The sequence below is a fragment of the Poecilia reticulata genome, chromosome 11 (assembly GCF_904066995.2).
Source record: "Poecilia reticulata chromosome 11, P_reticulata-male-v2, whole genome shotgun sequence".
NCBI classification, from domain to species: domain Eukaryota; kingdom Metazoa; phylum Chordata; class Actinopteri; order Cyprinodontiformes; family Poeciliidae; genus Poecilia; species Poecilia reticulata.
In genome coordinates this window covers 17,698,474-17,724,664 of record NC_088840.1, presented here as the reverse complement: position 1 = coordinate 17,724,664, position 26,191 = coordinate 17,698,474, and the positions used below count along the sequence as shown (strand labels likewise).

The 26,191-nt window shown below is 38.5% G+C and overlaps 3 protein-coding genes across 7 annotated transcripts in view; all 3 read left to right on the top strand.

Moving 5' to 3' along the window:
* Window positions 1–16,657, top strand: part of ubap2l (ubiquitin associated protein 2-like) — a 34,368-nt gene extending 17,711 nt beyond the window's left edge. For 2 of the 5 annotated variants that reach the window (XM_008422524.3, XM_008422525.3), the window contains exons 15-29: window positions 293–465; window positions 799–919; window positions 1,323–1,359; window positions 1,914–2,100; window positions 2,181–2,247; window positions 2,458–2,785; window positions 3,501–3,589; window positions 3,675–3,728; window positions 3,850–3,931; window positions 5,094–5,311; window positions 6,982–7,087; window positions 9,597–9,722; window positions 12,417–12,484; window positions 12,592–12,786; window positions 15,229–16,657. In XM_008422524.3, the coding sequence (XP_008420746.1) occupies window positions 293–465; window positions 799–919; window positions 1,323–1,359; window positions 1,914–2,100; window positions 2,181–2,247; window positions 2,458–2,785; window positions 3,501–3,589; window positions 3,675–3,728; window positions 3,850–3,931; window positions 5,094–5,311; window positions 6,982–7,087; window positions 9,597–9,722; window positions 12,417–12,484; window positions 12,592–12,786; window positions 15,229–15,324 (1,947 nt within the window). In that variant the 3' untranslated portion in view covers window positions 15,325–16,657. The remainder of the gene's footprint in view (window positions 1–292; window positions 466–798; window positions 920–1,322; window positions 1,360–1,913; window positions 2,101–2,180; window positions 2,248–2,457; window positions 2,786–3,500; window positions 3,590–3,674; window positions 3,729–3,849; window positions 3,932–5,093; window positions 5,312–6,981; window positions 7,088–9,596; window positions 9,723–12,416; window positions 12,485–12,591; window positions 12,787–15,228) is intronic. The other 3 variants (XM_017307595.2, XM_008422526.3, XM_017307596.2) reach the window with 3 other exon arrangements.
* Window positions 16,658–17,826: 1,169 nt separating this feature from the next.
* hax1 (HCLS1 associated protein X-1) lies at window positions 17,827–21,473 on the top strand. The gene is made up of 7 exons (XM_008422527.3): window positions 17,827–18,021; window positions 18,992–19,242; window positions 19,386–19,558; window positions 19,634–19,697; window positions 19,770–19,903; window positions 20,991–21,114; window positions 21,198–21,473. Exons 1-7 carry the CDS (start codon window positions 17,957–17,959, stop codon window positions 21,269–21,271), a joined length of 885 nt encoding a protein of 294 aa, XP_008420749.1. The 5' UTR covers window positions 17,827–17,956; the 3' UTR covers window positions 21,272–21,473.
* A 1,112-nt stretch (window positions 21,474–22,585) lies between these two features.
* Window positions 22,586–26,065, top strand: aqp10b (aquaporin 10b). The gene is made up of 6 exons (XM_008422528.3): window positions 22,586–22,687; window positions 23,058–23,184; window positions 24,016–24,153; window positions 24,730–24,848; window positions 25,357–25,574; window positions 25,645–26,065. The coding sequence occupies exons 1-6, from the start codon at window positions 22,601–22,603 to the stop codon at window positions 25,841–25,843; spliced, it is 888 nt and encodes a 295-aa protein (XP_008420750.1). The 5' UTR covers window positions 22,586–22,600; the 3' UTR covers window positions 25,844–26,065.
* The last annotated feature ends 126 nt before the right edge of the window (window positions 26,066–26,191 follow it).

Genomic DNA, 26,191 nt, shown 5'->3' with positions numbered 1-26,191 from the left:
AACTGCATTAAAATGATTGATAAAATAATACTTAGGCACATGTAGTGTTTAGTCCAGAACTTAGAGGGCCACATAAAAAGATATGGTTTTTGACACATAAGTGTCAAAAACCATATCTTATGTGTCAAGATATGGTTTTTGTGTCAAGTCAAGTTTGACACATGATATAGGCATTGGTTTGATGCAACAATTGCATTTTTTCCTTCTCATTTATAAGTGTCATGTTGAGCATCGTTAAGATCGTTTTATTCCAGTTCCTCCCTGATGTTCCTCTTCCTCTGCTCTCTCTCAGATTCCAGCGATGGCCGTCGAAATGCCCGGCTCCACAGACATTTCAGGGCTCAATCTTCAGTTCGGAGCGCTGCAGTTTGGATCAGAACCGGTTCTGCAAGAGTACGAGTCCACCCCTGCCACCACGACGCCGGGCAGCCAAGTTCAGAACAGCCTCTACACGAGTCCCAGCAGGTCGGTAACCTCTGGAGCCCAATGCTGGAAAAGGTTTCCTGTCTCAACACATCGATGGGTTGATGCAAAAAAAAGTTAAAAATGCTATTTATATTTGTGGCTTCTGATGCCACCTTGTGTAGATATAGGAATAAAAAAACGTCTTAAAATGTGTTTTTTAGGACCGAGTTGGAAAACGTCTGTTTTTATTGAGTCTTTCTATTGAAATTCTATTAAGGCATCACCAAACATATGTTTATTTTCTGTCATTTTAATTGATCTAATCAACGTCAAACCAAAAAAAAGTAATGTTGTGATTTTTTAATTGGTGGATAATTTCACTCTGATTTGCAGCGAATCGACTCCCGCTCTGTCGAACGCCGGCCAGATGGAAATGTACGATCAGAGAGCGCCTCAAACGCGCCGCTATCCCCCGTCGGTCTCATCCTCTCCTCAAAAGGACCTGCAGCCCAAGGTGAAGCTGCTGCAGCTCTTAATTTTTACCTTAAATTTTCAATATTTTTATCCACTTTGATTTCATTCTCATTTTATTTATTTTTTATTTCTATTGATTGTGTGCAACTTTTATTTTAAATTGGTTCTGTTTTGTCAAAAGGCTTACATTTTCATTTTTATCATTGATGAGATTAGAATATTGTTTAAAAATATGCTTATTTTATTAACTAAATTCAGTCAGTGAAGCATAGATTAGCTACACACAGACTGATATTTTCAAACATTTCAGTTTGATGATTTTCTACTTGCAGCTCATTAAAATGTAACATTTTAGATTAGAATACCTTTTCAAATTTGATTAATGCATAATTTGATCAAACCAGTGATCTCATTTTAATAATTTTTATTTTTTATTATTTCAGAATGGCTTCAGTTCAATACAAACTAGTCAGTCTGAAGGTAAGTTTGTTTTTTTTGTCTTATTCTGAAAAGTAGCAGCAGGATTTCTGATTGACTTCTGAAGCTCTTGAATGAATCATTTATGTAAAATATCTTGAATAAGTCTTGGTTTCTATTTCACCTCTTAAATATGTACATTTGTTTATTAGTTGCTTATTCTATTTACCTTTGTTGCTGCATTTCTTTGAAAAATACAAAAACAAAACTATAAAATATATAATATGAGGTGGTAAATAAACACGTCTGGAGAAATTTTAAGTTGAACATTCAAGCTTCTTAAACGTTCTTTACGTAAATAAAGTCAAATATGTTCATTTGTTTAGTTTTTTTTTTATTATTATTATTAAAAATGTTTAGGTTTGGCTTCAAATCAGGAATTTCAGTAGTTAACTCAGTTCACATAGGTCAGAGAAACATTAGTGGAAAGTTATATTTTTCTTAATTGGATTCTAAATTTTCACTTCACGGCAATAAGACGAAACCCTGATCAGGTGAAATTATCTTCGCAGTGTGAGCATCTTAAAGCAAATCATTTAATTTCTGTCCCACTCCAGGCCCTGCGGTGTCAGTGAAGCCGGGTTCGGATTCAGTCACGCCTTCATCCGTCTCCAGCATGGCGGCTCTGGCAGACGGCGGCTCTGGCCCCGCCTCCTTGTTGACCGCCAGCCAGTCGAACCTCGGCGCTCTCGGGCACAACGAAGATCTCCCACCAAGCTCCATTCCCCCTCCTCAGCACAACAAGTGAGCTGAAGTTCAAATGTGCATCCAGGCCGTTGTGAGAACCGACAGATTCTCTGAACCAGCCGGTTTTATCTCCACAGCTCTCATCCATCGCAACAGAACAGTCTGGCTCCGTCTTCAGTGCGAACATCAAACTCAAGCTTACTGGTGAGCTCTTTAAACGCTCGTCTCGATTTTCCTGCAGTAAGAGCCACTAATTGTAGATGTGCGTCTCTTGCTCCGTTTTGTGCTGCGGTTCAAAGTTGCTAACAGCTTTTTCAGTGCTTCCTGTGGCTGCAGATGGACGCATTAGATGCAGATTCGCACTAATGGATGTGTAATCTCATCAGTCTTAAGTACATCCTCCTTCTCTCTCAGCAGCACCCCAACGTAGACGGCGACTTGAGCCTGCACTCGTCCTTCACCTCCTCTGTCTCAGCCGTGCCGTCATCATCTGTCCCCCCCTCCTCTTCCTCCATGGCTGCAGCGCAGGCGTCGCTCGGAGTCCCTCAGGGCTCCTCGGTGGGCCCTGCCACTGTCTTGACTCCCTCGGGCCAAGGTCCCGTCAGCAGTCTGGCCATGGGCCTCAATGCTGCCTCCATGGGCGCGCCAACGGTGGCCCCCGCCTCCATCTTGGTCTCTTCGACGTCCTCGACCGTTCCCTCTTCGGCCACTTCTTCCACACGCAGCTCTGCAGCTTCCTCAGGTCGGGCGACAAGTCAGAAATACACACTGCATTTATCATCCGACTCTTTAAACCGATTATGCAAAATTCACATTTTCTCACGTTTCTGTTTGTCCATTTGGGTCTCGACTGCTTCTAAAAACAACCCAAGTGGTTAAAAAAAAAAAAACATGATACCCAATAAGATCTTTTTTTTTTTTTAGTGTCTGGAAAATGAGCCGTTTCAAAAACCAGCCGATTAAGTCACTGTGCCGTTACCTAGCAACCCCACGCGGAGCTCCAGCACATTTAGTCAGCTGGTTTTACCACTATATGCGCTGCACAATGGCTGCTGGAAAATAGTGTTTTGTTGTTGACTTGCCATTCAGAAACCACTTTCTGTTTTGTTTTTTTTGTTGGTTGTGCAGGGGTTTTTTGTTAATTTTGCATCTGTTTGCAGCCATTTTCAGTAAAAATACTTTTGTTATTGCCATTTTAGGCAGTTAAATGGTTTGTCATTTTATAAGAGGAATTAAATTGTGTATTTGCATTTTCTCAATGTATTTCTAATGGGTGAAAAATCTTAAATGGTTGCATGAAAGATCTGCAGAACATTCCATTTAAAAATAAAATCCTGATTTACTAATATGGTCTTTAGTTGCAGCCACACACTGTAAACAATCAGGAAATTGTTTTTCTTTTAATAACGGTGTTTAGTTGTATTTACTCCCTTATTTAAATTGTTGTGTGTGTGCAGGGAAAGCACCTCCAAACCTGCCACCTGGTGTGCCCCCTCTACTGCCCAACCCGTACATCATGGCTCCAGGACTACTGCATGCCTACCCAGTGAGCCTCAAAATAATTTTATCTTAACTTTTATGTTAGCTCTTCACATTCCTGCATTTTCTGACAATTTCTCACTTCATCTCAGCCTCAGGTGTATGGCTACGATGACCTACAAATGCTGCAAACAAGAATACCATTGGTGAGTTTCCTCTCCAGAGCAGCACTTAGCTGCTGAAAAAACAGCTCAATCCCACACACCGCTGTACTGGTGGCTTATCTTTTGGGTTATTAATGTTTCTTCTTCTTCTTTTTTTTTCTAGGATTATTATAGCATTCCATTTGCCACTCCAACAACGGCGCTGACAGGCAGAGAGGGCAGTCTGACAAGCAACCCGTACTCTGGTGAGTCCACTTTGAAGAACCGAGTTGAGAAGTTATGATGCAAAATTCACATTTTTGCTTGTTTTTGTACTTCATTTGGTTTTATATTGCTTCTAAAAAAAACAACCTAAGTGCTAAAAACATCATCCAGCCATTTTTTGGCAATAAGTTAATGTTTTTTTTTGGTGTCTGGAAAATGTGCTGTATCAAAAACCTCCAGATTAAAAGGGGACCCCAGCCAAGCCCTGTTACCCAGCAAAACTCCAGCACGTTTACTCAGCTGGTTTTTACCTCATTGTACACAATGGCTGCTGGAAAACACAAGTGTTTTGTTGTTTGTTTGCCATTCAGAAACCTCTTGTTTGATTCTTGTTCATTGTGCAGGAGGCTCCACTTCTAGCTTCTCATATTCTGATGCTAAACCAACACTTTATTCTCATCATGTTGCCTTTTTTTTGTTGTTTTTTTTGCACTTCAATTCATATAATCTGCCTCCAAACTGTGTTTGTGGCTGCATCAGGTTCAAGGCTGTTGCACAAGTACTTTTGTTTTGTAGCCATTAATAAAACCAGTAAATTCTTCACCATAAAAATACTAGAAGAAAAAGAAACGAAGCTGGTGGAGATGTTTTCATCTTCAGACAGATTAGATTTACAGATTTACTCTGCTGTGCCTGAGAAACGAGTCTGAAGTAGGCGTGGGCGATATGGACTTGAAATTTTATTGTGATAATGATAAAGGTGACGATAAAACATATTTATCACTTATTTTTAAGGCTGCTTCTGTATGTCACAGCAGTTATTTCCCCAGAAATGCAAATACTGCTCTTGAAAAACGTTTGTTTGTAATCTACTTCTTTAAGACACCAGTCGCATAGAGAACTGTGATTTATATCATTAAGCTGCACATGGTAACTGGTTTTAATCATATTTTGACATTTATTGATGCTTTCATTGAACAAACAGTGGAGAAAATAGTTAAAAATAAAAATCCTGACAGTTTTAAACATCATTAGCTTTGAATTATTGTTGTCATAAGAAATTCATCATGATTAATGATAAACAGTTTGAACATCTGTAATGTTTTCTCAGTTTTATTTTGGGATAATTTGCGAATGTTTATCTAGTCCTGGGTGTTGATTGTTTTCCACAGCGCTCATCTTTTCTTCTTGTCCCGTTTTCAGGCGACTTGTCGAAGTTCGGTCGTGGCGACGCATCGTCCCCGGCTCCAGCCACCACATTAGCTCAGACGCAACAGAATCAGACCCAGACGCACCACACCACGCAGCAGCCCTTCCTCAACCCGGCGCTGCCGCCCGGCTACAGCTACACAAGCCTCCCGTATTACACTGGCATGCCGGGCCTGCCCAACACCTTCCAGTACGGACCTGCTATGTTTCCGGTGAGAAACTTCACATCATCTCAGGGCTACTGATCGGCCTATCAGAGCGCAGAAATGAGAAACTGACTGACATTCATAACGAGGACAGCTGAGGACGTGATGCAGGAGAAAGTCCTAATATGATCGTTTTTTATCTTTTAGAATAAGACTGAAAGAAAACCTTCAGGATAAAACGAGATATTTTGGTTTTTTGTATTTATAAATGTTGTAAACCTTTTCAAATTCTGCAGAACGTTGACTTTGTTGTCCTTAAGCCGCTTCGTAAAAACTTTGGCTGTAAGCTTGGAGTCATGAGCTGCGTTTCCATTGGTCATAAAATTGGAATTAAGAAATTAAGCTCATTTAATGGAAACACAAATTTAGAAAAAAAACTAGTTTTTGCACATGTGTGATATTTCATTTTATTTTTTGGGGGCTGTATTGAAACTAGTCTATTTCACAAAATTGCAAGTGAAACACTTTTTTTGCATCACACTAGTCATAAATTCAACAACAGGATGTTGCTACTGGCGAAAATGACAAAGACAACAGGAAGTGGTAGGAAGATCATGTGTTTTTTCCCCGCGTAAACAAAACTTATTCATGTGTGGTTATTTTTGTATTTTTTCAAACGGCATTTCTTATTTTTAATTATGCTTTTTCAACGTTACCAGAACATTGACAAAGTTTTGCTCACATTTGTAATTGAAACGCTGCTACAGTTTGTTTGTAGGACAAACCTGCGCCCGAGCTTTTACTTCCTCCTCCAACATTCCTGCTTGATGTTCCCTTTCCTCGTGATAACTTCTACTTTACAAAGTGCACCAGTTCCTCCTGCAGCATGATGCTGCCAGCCCCATTCTTACAAGTGTTTCTGTTTTACCAGTGTTAATTTACACAAACGGTTCACAGATCATGTTTCCAGAAGTGAAGATCTGTGTACCTGTGTTGCAATCCTGCGTTTTTAGGTTTTTGATGTTGATGCTTTCTTCTGTTAAAACGTGCAAAATTCCTTGATTGGGTTGAAATGTATTTGGATTAGATAATGTGACGGTATTGTTTATGTACGGGCACAAAATTAATTAATCCGATTATGATGTGCGTTTACATCCACTTTGGCAAAAAGTACTGAAGGTGCAATGTTATGTATTTAAATAAAGACATGATAAACATGCAGGTTCAGCAGTTTTTCAGATGTTTTTGATGGAATAATTGTAGTCTTTTTTTACCATTGGGTTGGAAATTCTTAGCTTTTTTTTCAGAATTAGCTGTTTGAGCTTAAACTGTTTCCAAACAAGGATTTTGACTTCAATTTCAAGCGCTCAGAGCATACAGACATTTGGTACAAATATATAAACTTTAAGGGATTTTTTTATAACATTTTCCACAAATGTTAACATAGAAGAAAATGTATTCATCCAGTTGCAATTCTAAAAATAAAAGTTCTTTACGCATGAGAAAAAATTTTCAATAGTAGATTTGCATTAAAATTGTTTTTTTCTGAAGATTATGTAATATTTGCAGTCCTAAAGTTTTATTTAGTTGGACTAAGAGCAAAATGGTTCTTGCAAACATGAAAAGTTTGAATATTTATCCAAATAATTTCTTGATAATCTAAATGAAGACTAAAATCCCAGCTCTGTCGGGTTATTTTTCGTATTTCATCCTAACTCGCTTCGGTTTTTGCTCAGGTGGCTCCTACCTCTTCGAAACAACACGGCGTGAGTGTCAGCGTGAATGCATCCGCCACGCCCTTTCAGCAAGCGAGTGGCTACGGTTCCCATGGGTACAGCACTGGTGAGGATCCCGCTCTGTAAACCTCCACCACGGTTCTCACAGTCCGCTCTTTGATTTTTATCCCCCGTCGGTGTGGGATCCACATGCCATCCGAACTCGGCTGCATCTGCAAGTGTAAACATTGTATGTGTGTGTGTGTGTAGAAGTTTTATTTCTCTGGTTGTGAAGACGGTCGTCATTGCTGGAGATGTTCCTTTTTTTTTTTTTTTTTTTAAGTTTTTCTAAAATTGAGCGACTTATGTTTATGCTTGAGGATTTTGCCAGAAATGTAAACCTCTGTTATGACATGAAGGTCTAATTTCCACCATGCTGGAAGTGGAAGTGAATGCACCAGCAGCACATAGAGGGGTTAGGTTACTGGTTTCCTGCTGTTTCCATGGCTTGCTCTGCTCATTTTACAAGTTGGAGTCTTTCTTCGGGCTTTGCCATTGATCACATCTCTTGCACACAACTACAAGTGAAACTACCATATTTATTTTTCCATGTTTCCTTTTTTAGCTCTTTTGTTTCTCTCCAGTTTGTTTTCCTCGTGGTTTTCAGGAGTTACACGTTCATGTCCATTCTCCTCCCCAGCACTGAAGTGATTTTGTAGTTTTATCTTCTTCCACTCTCTGCATCCACCACATGCACATCACCCATTCGTTCTAAGCTGCACCATCTGCTGCTTTCTGCCATTATTACCCCACTCACACTCACTCTCAACCCCCTTCCTACACACACCCTGCCTGCCCCTCACTTCCCTCACCTCCTTCCCCAAGACTTGAGTCAAACAGTATTTGCAAATGATGTTGGCGTTGATTTGGACCGTTTAGACGGGCTCTCTGGTGCAAAAACACAAAATCTTACCAAGTATTTTTTGTCTAGTTGCTAGTGAAAATATCTTAGTACAATTGAAATAAGTCAAAATGAACTTACAAGTCATTTTTCAGTTCAATATGGGAGCTTTTTTTTTTTAAGATAAAAAAAAAATCCACTAATTCCACTGGATGATTATTTTTTACTTATAACGGGACATTTTTCCCACAAATTAATCAAACGGTAAAACTGATCATTTTTCATCAAAACAAAGTAATTGTTGACTTGAAACAAGCTTATATTTTTTGCTAAAAAAAAGAGTTGCTAGTAAGTTTTGTCTTACTGAAAATATCTTAGTAAGTTTGAAATAACGTTTATTTTATTAATTGATTAATTTACTGATTACTTTGGCAGTTAATTGGATGCAGATTTTTCTTTTGGCCGCTTAAAAAGCCCTTTTTATGCAATATTAGAAACACATTTAAAGGTGCAAATAAAGAAATTAATTTCCTTTTTTTTAAAGTAAGAAAATAAACATTTTACTGCCTAAATGCAATAACATTATAACCTGGTGAAGCTAAAGTTATACAACTTGAGGAGTTTTGGCTAAAATATATTTACAGACCAAAGTGTTTTTAATCTTAAATGCAAAATGCACATACATTGTACAGCTGCACCGATTTATCGGCAAGCTGATTTTATCGATTTTCTTAGTTTTGGGAGATCGGCTGTTTTTCACATGTGAAGCTGATTTTATCCCCTGATCTTATCTACTATTGCAAAGATCTAAAAATCACCTTTGCCACCAAGTCCAGGTCATGTCTGCACGTTTATAGTTGACAATATTCACCCCACTTTTGCCAATTCATCAATTTTCTTGCTATACTGAGCAACATTTCAGACAAAAAGAAAATTGGTATCGGCCAAAATCTGAATTTGGCAGGTCAGGTTTTTTTTTTTTTTTTTAAAGATCATCCAAAAAACATCAATCAGTGCAACCCTAATGCATCGTCCAGGTTTGGATTAATTACTGCTCTGGAAAAACAGATACCTTTTTAAATGATCAGTTTCTCTGATTTTACTCTTTATAGGTTTATGTTTGAGCAAAATTAACATTATTCTTTTATTCTATGACCTACTGACGGCATGTCTCTGAAATTAGAAGCAAAAATTTTGTATTGATTAGCAGAAAATGAGAAAATGTCAAAATAACAAAGATGCAGTGCTTTCAGACCTCAAATAATGCAAAGAAAACAAATATTCATTTAGAAACAACAATACTAATGTTTTAACCCAGAAAGAGTTCAGGAATCATTATTTGGTGGAACAACCAGGAGGTTTTCACTGCAGTCGGCTCTTAAGTTTGTCCAGAGCTGAATGTTGTTTTCAGCAAATTGCCTTTTTTGAATCCCTTTACTCCAGTTAACAATTACTTAATTTCTAGATTACCTTCAGTAACCAGTTAATCATTTCGGCCTCATTTGCATTAGAAACTAAAGTAAAAATACTTGGTAAGACTTTGTTTTTGGAGTTGGTCTCCAGACTCTTTAGAGCACCGTCTGCATTGCAACGTTTTGGCGAAGCCTGTCGTCTAGTTAACGATCCCAGACCTGGAAGTTACTTGCAAATGCTGTGACGCAGGTCCGCCCCGCCCCGCCCCCCTGCCTGGTGTGTCTAACGCTGTGGGCTGCGGCTGTGTGTCTGACTGTTGCAGGCTATGAGGATGTGGGCCAGGCTTCAGGGAGTGGGGATTTCTGTAAGGGCGGATACGGCACTGCCGTGGCCGCTGCCGCTTCTGCACAAAACAAGCCAGCCAGCTCTGTCACCGGGCCTGGAGTCGGTGAGTGACGCCATACGCCGAATTAAAGCAAAGAACAACAAAATTGTTCCTTCAGTCTTCCTCCTCGTGTCACCAGCCATCCCTCTCCCCCCCCTCGTCTGTTTTCTTTCGCTCTTGTTCATTTTTTTGCCTCATTGCTGGAGAGCTTTGCCCGTCGGACAAACATCACACCACATTTGCCGTCAGTTTGCCTCTTTTTCCAGCTTATTTTACCTCCCCCCTCCCCCGTTTCCTGAATTCTGCACAGGGAAACTCATCATCAGCCCCGTCGTAGGAAGTTAAAATACGACGAGCTGAAACAATCCCAGCTGATTATGAGTTTCTCTGGTCGGTGCCGTCCCGTTTTCCGTTTTGCTTGCTCTTCATCCTCATCGCTGCTCAGAGGGCATCACAACGACTCGATGCTTCCTGTTCCTGTCAATGGTGAAGAGGGACTTCATGTCTGAGCTTTTGGGCTCCTGCTGGTTGGATTTAAAACTCGCTGGTTCTTGGATTTGTTGGGCCGAGTCTGGTGGATTTGAATGTGAGGATGTTTCGTCTTTGCAGCTGTTTTGACCAATCGCGGCGTTTAAGGAGGGTTTTCTCATTGCTTTTGTTATTTTACTGAGCATCTTCTGTGACACATTGCATGCAGAAAGCCTGGTGTGATGATGGACCTGAACTTGAACTGCTAAGATTCATTGTTGAACTTTGTTTCAGTTTAATCCAGTTGTGTTCAAACTTTTTCCACTGCAGGCAAAGATGAAAGTAGTTTTTTCTTTTTTTTCTTTCCAACTTGAAAGATGCTAAAACAATGTTCATAAATTGAACATTATTGTAGAAAACAGGCTCAAACATTTGCCTTAAAGAAATGTGTACGATTTCCTAACTTTGTGGGTCAAATGTTTTCTGTGTTGTTGGTTTAGAAATGTATTCTATTACCGGCAACAAAAATTAAAACTTTACTCAAACATCCATGTTCTGTTCAGTCAGGATCAATGAATCAACAGGAAAATGTGACCCAAATCTGCTTCACGGCAGTCTGAACGACCCCATCCTGATCTGTGCCACCTTTACATTCGGTTCTGATTTGGATACGTATCCATCTGCAGTCGGAACGGTCAGTTTGAATTTGATCCAACATTTAAGTCATTGTGCTGAGACATGCAGCGTAATTCTACACCAGTAAAACCCAGACAGATGCAGTGAATCTGGATGTAAACAATGGCTGAAAATTATAATGATGAACTCATTAAAGAAGTCTTTGTCATTGAAGCACATCACAGTCCCACCACTTCTGCCTCTCACTTCACATCCAAGCCAGGCTGCCCTGCTGACGTTTCAATCCTCCTCCTCGTTGCTATGACGATGCCGTCGGCTCAAGCTGCCGAATAAACTTTAAAGTCGATCCACAAACGGCTCAATCTGTTGCAACTTTTGTAATCGAGTGACGTAAACATTCTCCTGTAAACTTTTAAAATTTAAATTGAGCATTGAGACCTGTAAGTCTGTTTATTACTAAAATGTCACTGCATGTTTATAGACGTGCAATCGTTGCATTTTAAAACTCTCAACAATTGTCATGCAAAATTACATTAAAGTCAAATTTTGCTGGGTAGTAAACTGTCCAAGAAATGATTTTGATAAATGTTAATATTATTGTTTTGAAATCATTTTCAAGTGGTATATTGATACTGGCTTAATTCACGTTTTTCTTCTCATAAACTAATAAACTTTAACTTTGCAACCAAAATTTGACACTGGAACTGGAAGATATATATATATGATTTTTTAAAAAGCGACCACTAAAAACCAAAACCTTTAATAAAATGGATTATTTGACCTCTCTCAACAAACTAACCCTTTAATTCTAAATTGTCATACAATTTATTGCTTATTAGACCAGCCAATGCAGAGATAAATTTCTTAAAGCTGTTTTGAAAGTATTTTTGCTTTACTACCAAAAGATTTTTACAGTATTTATCATTTTCAAAGTGTTCATATTTTCCAATAATGTATTTCCTATTGCATGAAAGCTTCTTCATAATAATTTAAACTGAGTGCTTTTCAAATCTACTACAGGTAAGATGGTGACTGCTGATAGCTACTCTGCTAAAGCCTTACACGATAACAACTATTCCTTTTTCAACAATAATAAAAAAAATTTCTCCTCTTGAACTGGAATTTTCAAATAAAGTTAAAGCCTTTAGATGCTGTTTTTAGACACTTACTGATCTCCATAGGTTGCATTCACAAGAACAACTAGTTTTTTTTATTTTATTCTTTATCCAACATGTGGAACTGAAGGCAGACACATTTTAACATCTACGAGCTTCTGGCCTGAAGACGGTTCTTTCCTTTTTGTGTTTTGACCCCGTTTAGTGTTGGTGTGAGCAGTTTTCTAATGTCTAGCTGGAGCAAACATGGCTGCAAAAACATCACAGGATTTTTCACTATAACATAATTTCTTTACTTCTGTTCCTCCTTATTTTGTCTCTCAGAAAAGGCAAATCTGCTGAAATCATCTATGGACAAGAACATAGATGTAGATGCTGAGGATTTGTCATGTAATTTTCGTTTTAATTCCCCGTCACTGCCTTCTTGTTGTTTAAATGTGTAAAGGACCATGTTGTCGTTTATTTTGATGGGAGACGATCTCACTCTATTCTGGATAAAGTTTGTAATGTCTCTCTCTTTTTTTTTTTTTTTCTGCAGGAGTTTCTGTGACATCAAGCAACACAGGAGTGCCGGATATTTCAGGATCTGTTTACACGAAGACACAGGTAGCTGCAGGTTATGACCAATATCTGCAGTCGAGCAGCAGTGCCTTGATTTTTTTATTTTTTTTTTATTTTTATTTTTCCTGATTTTTGGTTTCTTCTTCCCGCAGTCATTTGAGAAGCAGGGTTTCCATGCCGGGACGCCAACAGCTTCCTTCAGCCTCCCCTCGGCGCTGGGGACCGGCGGGCCCATCAACCCCCCGGCGGCCGCTGGCTACGCTCCGGCCCCCTTCATGCACATCCTGACCCCGCACCAACAGCCCCACTCTCAGATTCTGCACCACCACCTGCAGCAAGACGGCCAGGTAGATACTCAGCATATTCAAGGACACGGCAGCACTAAAGACGACCAGGCAGAAAAACTACAAAATCAGATGTTTACGTACACTAAGATGGACAATTAGACCATATTCTTACTGTTTTGTGTCCATTACGATTTATACACTAATGCTGTTCATACTGGGGCTTGAAATTCTCAAATTCTTAAATTTAATTTTGGTGATTTAAAGGTTTGGACAGTGCTGGATATTCAAACTGCACAGTTTGAATAATGTGCAATCTAACATTTGATTAAAAGCCTACATTTTTTAAAGCATTATTTATAATTGAGTCCAGGTATTTAAAGCTAATGAAAAGGCATAAGCACATTTTTTCTCAAACTTTTCTTGTTTTGGGTCAGTTAGAATCACCAAAATTATCTGCTTAATTCCAGAAAACTTTGCAAGAAAATGTGAGATTTATTTTGTAACTTTCTCAGAGCAGTCAGGTGTCTATAACCGACTTATCAAGACAGAAATTTTTTTCCTGCTGTAAAATGTAAAATACACTAACAATGTTAATAAATTATATCACTTCTTCTTTAGTTCATTTGTATTGTTTTTAACTCCAAAGTTTGGAGCTGGAAAAGTTTGAAAACTTCCCTTGAAAATGCTTAAAGTTCCTGGAAAAAGAATATAAACGCTGTATCGTTTAGAGGGTTGCCAGGTTTGACTGATTCCAGTGTAAAAACCATGAAACTCCAAAAAACTTTATATAGACATATCTATTGATTTATAGATAGTTTTACTGGACAGAACTTACAAAGAACAAATCTGGTTCTTAAATCCTAATGAGTCAAACTGAAAGTGTCATGGAGTCATCAGCCTCATGACATTAACACTGACATGAAAAATAATATTGAAGAAATAAATATATCAAATCTAACTAAAAGCATAAATAAGTGATAACTTATTTACTATTATGGTCTGTAAGATATATTTATCCTCAGTATTAGATGTGGTCTCAACAAACCCATGACACTTCAACAATATTATTTTACCTTTTATCTGGAAATGGTGTCTGTTTATTCTTGCCATACAGTACTCTGTATTAATTATTGCTCGAAAGGTCTTGCCATACCAGTTTATTCCTCTGTATTTACTGTAGTTTCTTAGTTTATTCTGACATTTGTTCTTTATTCATTTCCATTTAGTTTCATTTGATTAGTTTTATCCTCTCTTGGTTTATTGCTATGTCCACTTTAGTTTCTTTCCTGTTGCTAGATTTATTTTTTCGTTTATTCACCATCAATAATTTTCACTCATCACCTGCTCCGCCGCCTAATAGTCATGTGTTTCACATCATGTGTTGATTTTTTTCACTGTTCAGCTTCGGATTCTGTTTTTATGCCATAATTCACATCTAGTTCGTCGCTCCGCTTTATGTCCCGCTTCTCCTGTTCGGGAAGCGTATTGATGGGGAAAAGGCAGACTGACATAAACCTTTTAAAACAACGGAAACAATTTCTGCATTCTGATTATTGAAATTTAAAAGTGCTGTGTTGTTCCATCAAACCCGTTTCATACCGGACCACTTACAGCTCCGGTGTTAACGCTATAAAATGAACGCTCTCTATCGTGGTATCACCCATGGAGGGATTTCTTTATTTCTTTATTTTTCAGAGGGATACACAGTGAGGGTATCGTGCTTTTAGCTACCAGTAGCAGAACGGAGCTGCGCCAAGAAGCTAACAAACACTGAATAGAAGAAGAGCTGCCATCGATACAGTTGCAGCCAAGCATGATTTAATGTTACACAATACAGTTTTACCAAGTTGCTCAAAGTCTAAACTGGCATTGTTGTTCATTTAAGGTGTAAAGTTTACCTTCGACCAAACGCCCCCCAAAGGCATCCCAGCGCCCCCCTTTTGTAAAAATGTCCGCCAGCGCCCCCTGCCGCCCTCTGAATGCCCCCTGGGGGGCGGTACCGCCCACGTTGAGAACCGCTACTCTAATGGGAAAAATACTTGTCTCATACGTCATCCATTGTATTCAGACATTTTTGGTTGTTCTACATTTTTTCTGTTTATTGTATTCTGACGACCAGAACCAGAACCCACTGAGACTTGAACACGAGACTTGAGTTTTTTTCACTGAGATTTCTGTTTTTCAATATACCGCTGAACTTATCCACTTATCATTCGACAGATTCTAGAGATTTTAAAATAAATTGACTAAAGAGATCAGCGCAATAACACTGCATTTTATTGAGATACAAATAAAACTATTTTCAAGAATTTTCCTCTGAAATCTTTCTAAAAATGCACCAAAGCTGTTCTGGTTTTTCAACTAAACGTGTTCAAAAGCAGCCCAATCTGGCAACACTGCACCAGTTAAAAATCCCAATAAAATGAGAATAATTTAAAGTTGTTTGAATCCTCATTGCCCTTAATGTCTGAACCCTGTTGACGATCAGTTATCTCTTGGCAGAGCGGCACCGGACAGCGCAGCCAGAACGCCTCCATTCAGCAGAAGTCTCAGATAAACAAGTCGGCGTACAACAGCTACAACTGGGGTGGGAACTAACATCGGCCGACGGGACCTCCTCCTCCGCCTCCTCCTGAGGCGGGGTTACGGCTCATCACTCCTGCGAAACCGTGTCCACATGTGAAGCTCCTTCTTCCTCCTGCAGAGGTTTCCCTCCCGTCTCTTGGCTCAGCCGCTCCCTGCAGTCCCGACTGCAGCCAGAGGGAGGCGCTGTGCCAGGAGGGGCCTAAAAGTCGGAGCTGAAAATGGTTATAAAAATTAGGAGGTGAAACGTTGAGTGTTGGGAATTTGTATCATGATAATCCCCCCCCCTCATTCTGCTCTCCACCCCCTTTTTTTTGGTTTGTTTCTTTAACTTACATGTAACATAGAACTGTTTTCTAAAAGAATGAACTTTTCCTGTATTTTACTCTTATTTCCCACCTTTTTTCTTAGCTGAGCGAAGTAAAATCTGAAGGCGGTTGGGAGGGGGAGGCAGGCTGGTTTTCTATTTCTCACCCTCAACTCACCTCCTATTTAATCTTCCAACAAAAAATATCTAAAAAAAAAAAAATTGCTGTTGAATGTTTTGTTTTTTCCTCCTCCTTTTTTTTCTTAAGTTTGAAGAAACAATTCTCTTAATTGGTAGAGTTGTGAAGTTTATTTTTTACCAAATATAGATATATTATTATATATAAAGACATATAAGTGAGCTCACTGGCTTGGACTGTGAGGAAGGTGTGTTTGTCATGTGACTGCGTGCATGTTTGTACACACGGGGGGCCGTGTTTGTGTACTGTGCTTCGTTTTTTTTCGCCTAGCACAGGAGTTTTTCATTATCCAACGCTTGTACAGTTACCGTTCCCTTGAGTTTAAAACGACGCTGCGTGAGGTCCATCTTCTTTTGAAAAATGTTGAATAGTTTTTCCCAAGACTTGAACCCAAGCCGCTTTGTTTTTTTTGTTGTTTTTTAGTGTTTTAGTTTTCCCGAGGCCCCCGTCCTCCACAGCCTCCTCTCCGCTTCACCACCTGCCCCCTCCTGACGTTGTAAGGAAACCTGCACCATTGAGTACTGATGGACAGAGTTGTGCTATGGCTTTTCTTTTTGTCAGCGTTTCTTTTTTTTTCCTCTTCTTTTTGTACTGTGCGTTTTAAAACAAAAGATTTAAATGGATAAAATTGTCTTGTACATATATAAAGAAAAACACAAGTACTGTAGTCCTTGTTTGTCAATGGCTTTCTTTTTTGTTTTTCTCAAATTCTCGCGGACTTGTTAGCTTTTTTGTTCCATTTTTTTATTTTGTAAAAATATATAAATATTAAGTAAATAAACAAAGACGTTTTCATCATTTTGGATGTTAATGTCTTTTAATAAACAGATTTTTGTGGCGTGTGAATGTAACATTTCTTCTAGCAGCTGAAGCTTTTTAAGCTTTTATCCAAGTCTGTGTCAATAAATTAGAAAGTCACTGATCTTTCCCACTCTGGAGAAGTACAGAATTTAAGTACTTTTCATGTCTAGCTAAATGGTCGAATATTTGTATTTTCAGACTTTATTGATTGGTCTAATTGACCAAAACTGATCAATCTGTTTCCTTCATAGCTACCTAAAAGGACTGGAAACATTCAATTAGTCTTTAGAAAATATTATTTAATCTGCTGTTTACGTTTTTCATCTTTAAAAAAAATACATGTTATCGCAGGAGTCGTTACTACGCTCGGTCAGCCATGTTAACTTGCAGCTCTGACCTGCGCGATCATGTGACCTGGTGACGTCAGACCGCGTCTGTCAACCATGGAGAATTCATTATTTTTTTATTTGACCAAATTCACATCTTGGTATGAAGATCTCCTAAAAACAACTTTCGAACTGAAGAGTTTCCTCTTTTCTAATTTGATAAACTTATTTTGATGTGATAAGAAAATCGATCACTTCCAAAAGTCAAGATTGAAGGTGTTTTTAATGTTTATTTTCAATACTGCTGAGAAGCAAGAGGTAAACATTAATTGGCTTTTGTATTAACAGCTACACTTTTGAAACTTTAAAACAAATATAGCTAAAAACCAAAGATACCAACAGTAGATAGAAGTTATCTGCATCTCTTTGAGAATGTTTTGATCAAAAAATCTGAATTATTTTATTTCCCATTTGATAAACGTCTTTTTTTTTGGAAGGGTTTTGCTGTGGGAAATACGGTCCTGGAAAATACTGTCTTAAAGGTGCGTCTTTCACAATGAAAAGATTTAATGTTTCAATGTTAGCCAGACAGAAAATCTAGAAATATTTTATCAATATGTTAGCTATTTTAATATCCTTTTCTTTTTTTTTTCAGGGAAATACGGGCGTCGTAAATTAAACTGCGTTTTTTTATGTACAAATTCCAATTCATTTATAACTAAAAAGTGTTTTATTGAAATAATTAGTGGCTATGTCAGTATATATTTCAGTCGCATCATTACTGTTGGAGTAATTATCCTGATTATTAGGTCATGTGAACTTGTTTTAGCAAAGTGCGCGTGTTTTTACCGTCTTTACGGTAACGGTCTCTTTGCGACACATTGCGTCATGCGTGCGGAACATTCTAGAGCGCTTTACGTCTCTGTTGACATTTGTAGCAGCGCTGACGCCTCTTTTCGCTCGCAGCTCGCATTTCTAGTTATGATTTAACTACTTATCTTGAGCTGTGAGTAAATGAGTGTTTTTGATTTATTCCGCGGGTTCTTCGGGGTCCCGGGAGGACACTTCCGAGGAAGAAGGTCAGTTTGTTTTTTAAAACTAAATCAGAAGGTAGAAGTTAGCCGCTGTTAGGTAACGAGCCAGCTCCGTCTAGGACAAGATTAGTGGTTTTATTTCTGCCAGGAAAACAACAGGGGTCCATCATCTAACTGGGCTGCTGCTCATTTTAGCGTCAAGATCCATGATCTGTTGAGATCACTCCTAATCGGTCGGTGCCAGGGCGGTTCTAGGTTCTGACCTTTTGGGGTTCACAGCCCCCAGTGAGCAGCTGGCAGTGGCTTTTGATCAGAAAAGTGGTTAAAATGTTTTAAATCAGAAACGTACTACTTCTTTTTCTGAGCCAGAAAAAAAAAGTAGTAATTGTCAATATTCTGCAGTACATTTCAATAAATCTGAATTTTTTCAGAAAATTTCTTGAATCAGTACAAAACAAAATACATTTTTAATAAGTAAATTTTGTTTATTATATGGATTCATTAGTTCAGTCACTGAACTAATGACGGGCAGGGTGAGACACAAAAGCTCTTTACAGGTTGCTATATGCCAAGATATTGCTGGAAAATTTAGTGGTAGGAAAAACTGATGCACAAGTGACTGCTGCCAGGAGAGGCAAAATCCATTCACAAGAAAAATTATGCAAAGATCAACACTTTAGCAGTTTTTTTATTGCTTTCTATTAATAATAACCCCTCTGTAGGACAGTTGCAATGTAAAATGTAGAAACCATTAATATAAACAAAACAAATGATGTAAATTGAGAAGGTCAAGTCATAATAAACAAACATGCCTGTTTTATGGACTTGTTGCTGTTGTAAAATATTGTAGTGGTATATTTGTAAGTGAACTTTAGGTTGCTATTTATTTATGGGTACTTAGTTCAAATTAAGAAGTGCTTGATCTCCACCCTAACGAATAGCATGAACTTGTTGCTCAGTAGCGTAATAGAAGGACATAGCGGCTGCAGGAACATTAATCTCTTTGTTTTTATAGGGACCCCTTCTTTGATGCAATGACTCATGATGATGACGACGAGGATGATGAGGAAGAAGGATTCTACTACGACGGATTCAGAAGGGACCAGCAGGACCCGTTGGACAGAGCCTGGAGGTTTGGCTTCAGCTTGGGTCCAGACGGGATGAGGTTCCAGGAGCCGGCCGTGTTCGGCCACGTCCTCAGGGAGATGGAGGAGATCTTCTCCCAGCTGGGCCGCTGGGAGGGACATCCGGAGTCGGGACACTTTGGTACGGAAACGGAGCCAAAATGTCTGTTATCTGGGCTCTGGGCTGTGAGGTCTGGCTGGGAAATGTCTCCAGCAGACGGATTCCTGCTCTGCCTCAGAGCCTCCCAATGAGAAATGTTTTTTCTTCTCCGTTTTATGTTTCAGGCGTTCCCAGAATCCTGCCTCCGTCTCCACCTCAGGGCAGATCAGAGAGCAGCGGGAATCCTCTCAGGGACTTTATGCTCAAATCACCCGACGGCGACGTCCGCCGGCCGCACCCGGAGCGCCGACCTTCATTTGAGTCGCCGCCTTTTGATGGCTGGAGCCCTTTCTCTAAGGTACATGACAGACTTCACTGCTTTTTCAGCTCACATTCAACAAATCTCTGAGATTTTCTTATCGTCTCCAAACAGTTCAATGATTTCTGGGGCGAGACGCCACAGAAAACTCCAGGTCCAGAGGCTAAAGAAGACAGAGGTAGGCGATGCCTTTGACTTGGATTGTATCGATTTTTCGTTTGATTTTTTTTTTGCCAATTTTTCCGTCCAGATCTGGATTCTGCCGTGTCGTCAGGCGGCTTGGACCAGATTCTGACCCCTCCTGTTGGTCAGAACCCGAGCGAACCGCAGAGCCGGTCTTTCTTCCAGTCCGTCGTCGTCACCAAGGTGGTGAAACCCGACGGGGTGAGCTCTTTCTAAACGTTCTTCCATCAAAATATAGATTTTTTTTTTTTAAAGTGTGTGTACTTATTCACATTTTCTATTAATATAGAAAATAATTTCAATATTAGAAGTGTATACACTTATTCACTTCTAAAAGTCTATATAATTTACACTTATTTGTTCATTTATTTAATTGTAATAATGTTCTTTTCTCACGATTCTAACATAATTTTAGAAATGAATAATTTAAATTGAGCCTCATCCAGATCAGAATATATATGGAAAAATATTTCTATTTCCAGACTTTATTTCTTTTAGCATTTTCAAAATCTTTTTTCCTTCCAAAGTTTTTCACAACTTGCATCTTTAAATCTCAACAAATTTGAAGAATTACATATAATTCATTGTAAACTTTTATATTTATGCTTAAAAATCACCTACAGTAAATATCCCACTGTGCTAATTTGAGTTTGGAGAGAAGAACGGGATTTGGGATTATCTATGCTACAAAAAAGTGTTTCTGCTTGCGGATTTTACATATTTTAGTTTTTTTCCATGAGTCGTAAATGTTTCAGAACATCAAACACGTTTTAATATTAGACAAATATTAACAAGGTAAATACAAAAAGCAGCTTTCAAATGATGATTTCATTCATTAAAGGAAAAAAAATCTATCCAAACCGACCTGGCTCTTAAATTATCTGTTAAGTCGTGAATTAACTGGGATTAAGATGTTTGTTTTTAGAAAGCTGACCTGCAGAAATGATAAATAATTTAAATAAATCCTCTGACAGCTGAAAAACTTCAAAAAGCAACTAATCAGCTAAAAAGAAATTTTCAATAAGTTTAAAATTAACTTGAAATTCAGTTTTACAGCTGCAATAAATAAACTTTTAATCGTTTTCATATGGAGTGAAACGACACTATAGACTGTTAAAATTAATTCTTACACTTATTTAAAAGCTGATTTTATGTTTTAGTAAAATTTTCTTTCCAACCATCGTGTTGGAAGGAAAATACATCAAGCAATAAAATATAGTTTTAAAAATGGAATAAAACCAGAGGATGGGTGTAAATATTCTCCTGCTTTCCTCTGGCTGCTTGTCAGACTATGGAGGAGCGGCGAACGGTCAGAGACGGACACGGCAACCAGAAGACCACGGTGACCCGCTCAGGAGGCCCGGAGGAGAGGCCGGATGGACCGGACCGCCAGACCGGACCGGTTCTCCCAGGTCAGCTGTGCTCCAGGCTGGGTTTACTGAACTAAATGAATAAACCAACAGCAGCTCTGTTTTTTGTTCTTTTGTTTTTCCAGGAGATTCGAATCGTTTCTCAGATCTGCGGGATGACGACTCGTTATTCTCTCGGTTCTTCGGAGGATTTAAATAAGAAATAAACTAAAGTATCGTCCTCTGCTTGGTTTTTAAAGGGAGAACGTGTGTTTGATACAAGCAGGAAATTAAAACTAGTCGCATCAAGAACAAACAGTCCAGTTAAATGTTTTATTTTTGTAAAAAAAAAAAAAAAAAAGGCAGAGTGAGTGGAAGAAATGTGAAAGAAAATCAAATAAAGAAGTAATATATTTACACAACTTTGATGTTATTTGTGTTTTTATTTCACCAGCATTAAACTCTAACTCTTTTTTCATAAAATGATGCAGTCTGGAATAAAAACATTTGAAATACAAAATCTTAAGGAAGAATTTAAACTTTAGTTTGAATTTTATTTAATCGTTTGATATTTAAACATCTGGGAGTTTGGAGACGAGTTTTCCAATAACGAATGTTATTTATTGTGTTATTTATTGTTTTTTCTTAAACTTTCAAATCTGGGAAAGTGGGATAGAAAATGCTCTTTAAAGTGAAGTTGGGTATACATCACTCATTCTAAGCAGTTAACATTTTAAGAAAATAAAAAATAAGATGTATACCATCAATTTGTGTTTTTTGTTGTTTTTTTTTGCGTATTCTACTTTTTGGCAAGAAATTATTTGAAAAAAATGAAATAGCCTTCCAATACAGAGGGGTTTGAAATTAAAGAATCAAATTAAGAGGGAAGGATGTATTTAAAAAACTGAATGACAGGATGAAGATTAAAAATAATTGCACTTCAGTTGAAGAGATTCAGGTGTGGAATAACTAATAAAACAATTTTTCAGTCTTTAAACTTTTTTATGAGTTTGTCTACATCTGGAATTCCTTGGATAAATATTTTAGACAAATGGAGTTTCTTCTGTTCTGATTCTGTTCTTGCAGTTAAAAATGACCAAGCAAAATAAATAAATGAATATTTTTAACTTTATGTATTTCAAACAGTTACTGTCCAACACCTTATAAAATATTTTAACTAATATCAATACTTTTTTTCTTTTCATAAAAAAGGGGAAGAAATTGAATTAGTGTGGAAATAACCAATCAGAAAGGAGCTGAAATCAGCTCGTTTCTATCAGCTGTACCTCAGATCCAGTAAATCCTTCCTGCTGCTTTGATTCTGCTCTCAGAATGTCACATAAAATAATCTTCTCTCCTCTGCTGAAAAAAAACAACACCTGAGCCTTGCAATAAAGTCTGTGACGTAAGCCCTGAAGTCCAGCATCAGAGGGCAAACTGTGCTCAGTGAGGCAGAAGGAGCAGAGCTGTGCAGATCACACACACACACACACACCTGACCCCCGCAGCGTCTCTGAGAGCTCACCTGGGGTCAGAGGGCGTCTGCAGGATGGAGAGGCTGCTGAGGAGGTGCCGGATCAGAAACTCTCTGGTCAGGGAATGCCTGGCCGAATGCCTCGGAGTTTACACCCTGATTGTGAGTAAAACTCATGAATGAGACGCTAAACTGCTTCGTGTTGCAGAAAAGTTTAACTTTGCCCCCCCCCCTCCTTTTTTTTTTAAAGAAACAAACAAAACAGAGACAGTTTGAGAGACGAGGTGTGTTAATGTTAATGTTGTTTTACCTCTAATTAGTGTCTCTCCTTCCAGAGCAATAAACATTTACAGCACAGACCATAAAGCAGGTTAATCAGAAGTGAAGTCTATAAAAACCGAGTGCATGTGTCCGATCTTAACGTTTTTACCCATCTGCTTAAAATAGAAACTCCTTTCTACTCTGCTCAGCTCATTCATGGACATTTTTCACTCCTCCTGCAGTGCTCAGAAAAGTCTGTGTGTGTTTGCAGTTGTTTGGATGCGGCACCGTCGCACAGGTGACGACGTCTCAAGAAAAAAATGGCCAGTATCTTTCGATCAACCTTGGCTTTGCTTTGGGGGTGACGTTCGGGGTCTTTGTGTCCCGTGGAGTCTCAGGTAAGATACTTTGATTTCTTCTGCTTTATGCAAGGGCGTGGTTCCCAACCAGATGTTTATTGCAGAGATAACAGTTTACTTGAATTTAATTTATCCGACTGGAGGATGCAGAGGAGGGCAGAGTACCCAAAAAATGTACTCAAGTCAAGAGTAGCACTACTTCAACATATTTTTACTCAAGTAAAAGTGAAAACTAGCTGTCCAAAGAATTACTCAAGAGTAAAAAAAAGTATTTGGTATCAAAGTTACTCAAGTAATGAGTAATAGATCAAAACATGAGTAATTTAATTACATCAGACAGAACAAAACATGAAGTTATGTGGAAATTTTGCTATTTTGTAGGTCAAAATTAAACTAATTTATACAAATAAGGTAATTACTAAAAAGAGAAATGTTTCCAAATCCATTTTTTTCACTGTAAAACTTAACAAAAGCTGCAGGAGCTTGTAAAACATGTTTGTTCATCATTCAGTTAAGTTACTCCCAGAGTATCCAGAAATACTACTCAAGTAAGAGTAGTGATACTTCATAAGAAAGATACTCAAGTAAAAAGTACTCTTAAAAGTTTTTTCCAAAAAGTTACTCAAGTAAATGTAACTGAGTAAAAGTAACTAGTTACTGCTTAAAAATAAAAATACAATATGAATACTCAAGTTATCCTGCCTACAGGATTTATATAATAAAGAATACATTTATTAAAGGTATTTTTTAAAGGTAAAATACCATTTATTTTACCTTTGAAACATTCTGACAGAATTAGCTGAAACCTGTTTAGTCTGACAGATGCAGAATGTGCTTTTAGTAAATCAGATTATTTGTTTATTTTCAAAGGGGCTCACCTGAATCCTGTGGTTACGCTCAGTTTGTGCGTTTTGGGCAGACATCCATGGATGAAGCTCCCTTTCTATACCTTTTCCCAAATGTTTGGAGCCTTTCTGGGTGCAGCCACAGTTTTTCTGCAGTACTACGGTGAGTCCACATGCAAAACGTTAAATCGCTGGCACCGTGTACAGGCACTATTAGTCCTCCATACTATTACGGACTTTATGAAAATAATTCATAAACTTTGAGTTATTATTAAAAGCAGATTCTGCTGCTCCGAGTTTCTACATTCATTCATGGAAATAATTTTAAATAAATCTTCACATCATTACAATGTGAATCTGGATTTTCTTCTTCTTTTTCCCCCCCAACAATTCACTTGTTTGGTTTCCACATGTGATGTCAGCACGCCCAAGAATTACCATTTTGTTTGAGAAGTGTGTTTTACAGCTTCTAATTATTTGAAATTTGATTTTAGGTCAATTCACATTAGAGATGATTGAAATAAAAGCCAGTTGTTGAAAATATTTTCTGTCACTTGTAATTTCTTTTTTTTTTAAAGTGATCAAAATGTTATTAAAATTGGAGATCGACTTTGGTATATAAAATATAAAGTTGACATTTTTAAGTCCAACCCTACTGTTGCCATAAAAACTTGAAAAATTTTATGCACAGTTGCTCACAACTGTGCATAAAGAGTGAGTTTGAATAAAATGTTTGCAGACGCCATCTTGAGTTACGGCGGGGGTCAGCTGACGGTCACGGGTAAGACGGCTACAGCAGGAATATTCAGCACTTACCCAGCTGAATACCTCAGTTTGGGGGGAGGCTTCTTGGACCAGGTCAGATATAGTTACTGTTTTATCTGGAAGACATGAGAAATTCATATTTAACTTAAGCAACACAGCCGTGAACTGTCAAAGCAATGACCTGTAACGTTCCCTTACTTAAGTTAACGTTATTTTTCACATAGCTAGGTTAAATTAGCATTATTAAAGTGATAACTTAACCACCGTATCGGGTGTTAATATTTCAAAAGAGAGACATTTAGTACATTTTGTATTCAATTCTAGACTCCTTTCTTCTCTGGAAAAACCGCCATGTTTGTTTTTGAATCAACGGCTTCGTTTAAAGTATAACCAGCGGCGCCCACTGCTGGATGGCGGGCGAATTACAACATCGAAAGACGGTTTTAAGTAGACGTTATTATTAGTTTATCGATCGGAACTAATTGTAATCTAGTAAAAAAAATAATCGACAAACATCCTTGAACCGACCTGTCTTGTAAAACCGACATTGGGCAAACGCATGAAAGCATTATTTAAGTTTAACCCACTGGATGTCTCGCAGGTGATCGGCACCGCTGCTCTGCTACTGTGTGTCCTGGCTACAGGGGACCAGAGGAACACCTCCATACCCGATTATCTTCAGCCCCTCCTGGCCGGAGCCACGATCCTGGTTATCGGCGTCTCCATGGGCTCAAACAGCGGATACGCCCTGAACCCGGCCAGAGATTTTGGACCTCGCTTCTTTACTTACATTGCTGGCTGGGGAGATGACGTTTTCAGGTTAGTTTTTTTTTCTCATTACGTCCTCCCAAATGTTAACCCTCATTCTTACCTAATGTTTGTGTTACAGGGCTGGACGTGGTTGGTGGTGGGTACCGTTAGTCGCTCCCTGCATCGGCGGTTTGGTAGGAACTCTGATCTATGAGCTGCTGGTTGAAGTCCATCATGCATTCCTTCCTCCGGAGGATCAGTCTTCATGTCAAGAAACCACCGAGGGAAAGTCTCTGGAGCTGGAGGGAGTGGAACCAAGTGTTGGAAAGTCTGCATAGCTGTCAGATTGTGCTTTACCAAAGACTAAAGCTGACGTACTAAAGGATCTGATTGAGGAAGTCTGTTATCAGACAAAACAAGCTATCAGCCTTAGAATTCCTTGGAAGAACCTTTACAGCTGTTTAATGATGATCATAAACCTAATTTGTTATTTCTGAGTAACCTAAGAGTCTGTTCAGAAACAGTTTAGTTCTGAACTTTAATAAAATCCAAAAACTGAATCGGAACAAGGATATGAGATCTATGTCGCATTCTAGATGGGATTTGGGAAACCAGTGGGCTTTGAACACAGACGGTGTCGATCTGAAGTAGTTCAGGAAGTTTGATGTTACTTTCTGATTCGAGCA

Coding starts and splice junctions, on each gene's coding strand:
- hax1 (XM_008422527.3), top strand. CDS start 17,957: ATGAGTGTTTTTGATTTATTCCGCGGGTTCTTCGGGGTCCCGGGAGGA. Junction 19,559..19,633: donor GCTGGAGCCCTTTCTCTAAG/GTACATGACAGA, acceptor GTCTCCAAACAG/TTCAATGATTTCTGGGGCGA. Junction 19,698..19,769: donor AGAGGCTAAAGAAGACAGAG/GTAGGCGATGCC, acceptor TTTTCCGTCCAG/ATCTGGATTCTGCCGTGTCG.
- aqp10b (XM_008422528.3), top strand. CDS start 22,601: ATGGAGAGGCTGCTGAGGAGGTGCCGGATCAGAAACTCTCTGGTCAGG. Junction 22,688..23,057: donor TCGGAGTTTACACCCTGATT/GTGAGTAAAACT, acceptor GTGTGTTTGCAG/TTGTTTGGATGCGGCACCGT. Junction 25,575..25,644: donor TGGGGAGATGACGTTTTCAG/GTTAGTTTTTTT, acceptor TTTGTGTTACAG/GGCTGGACGTGGTTGGTGGT.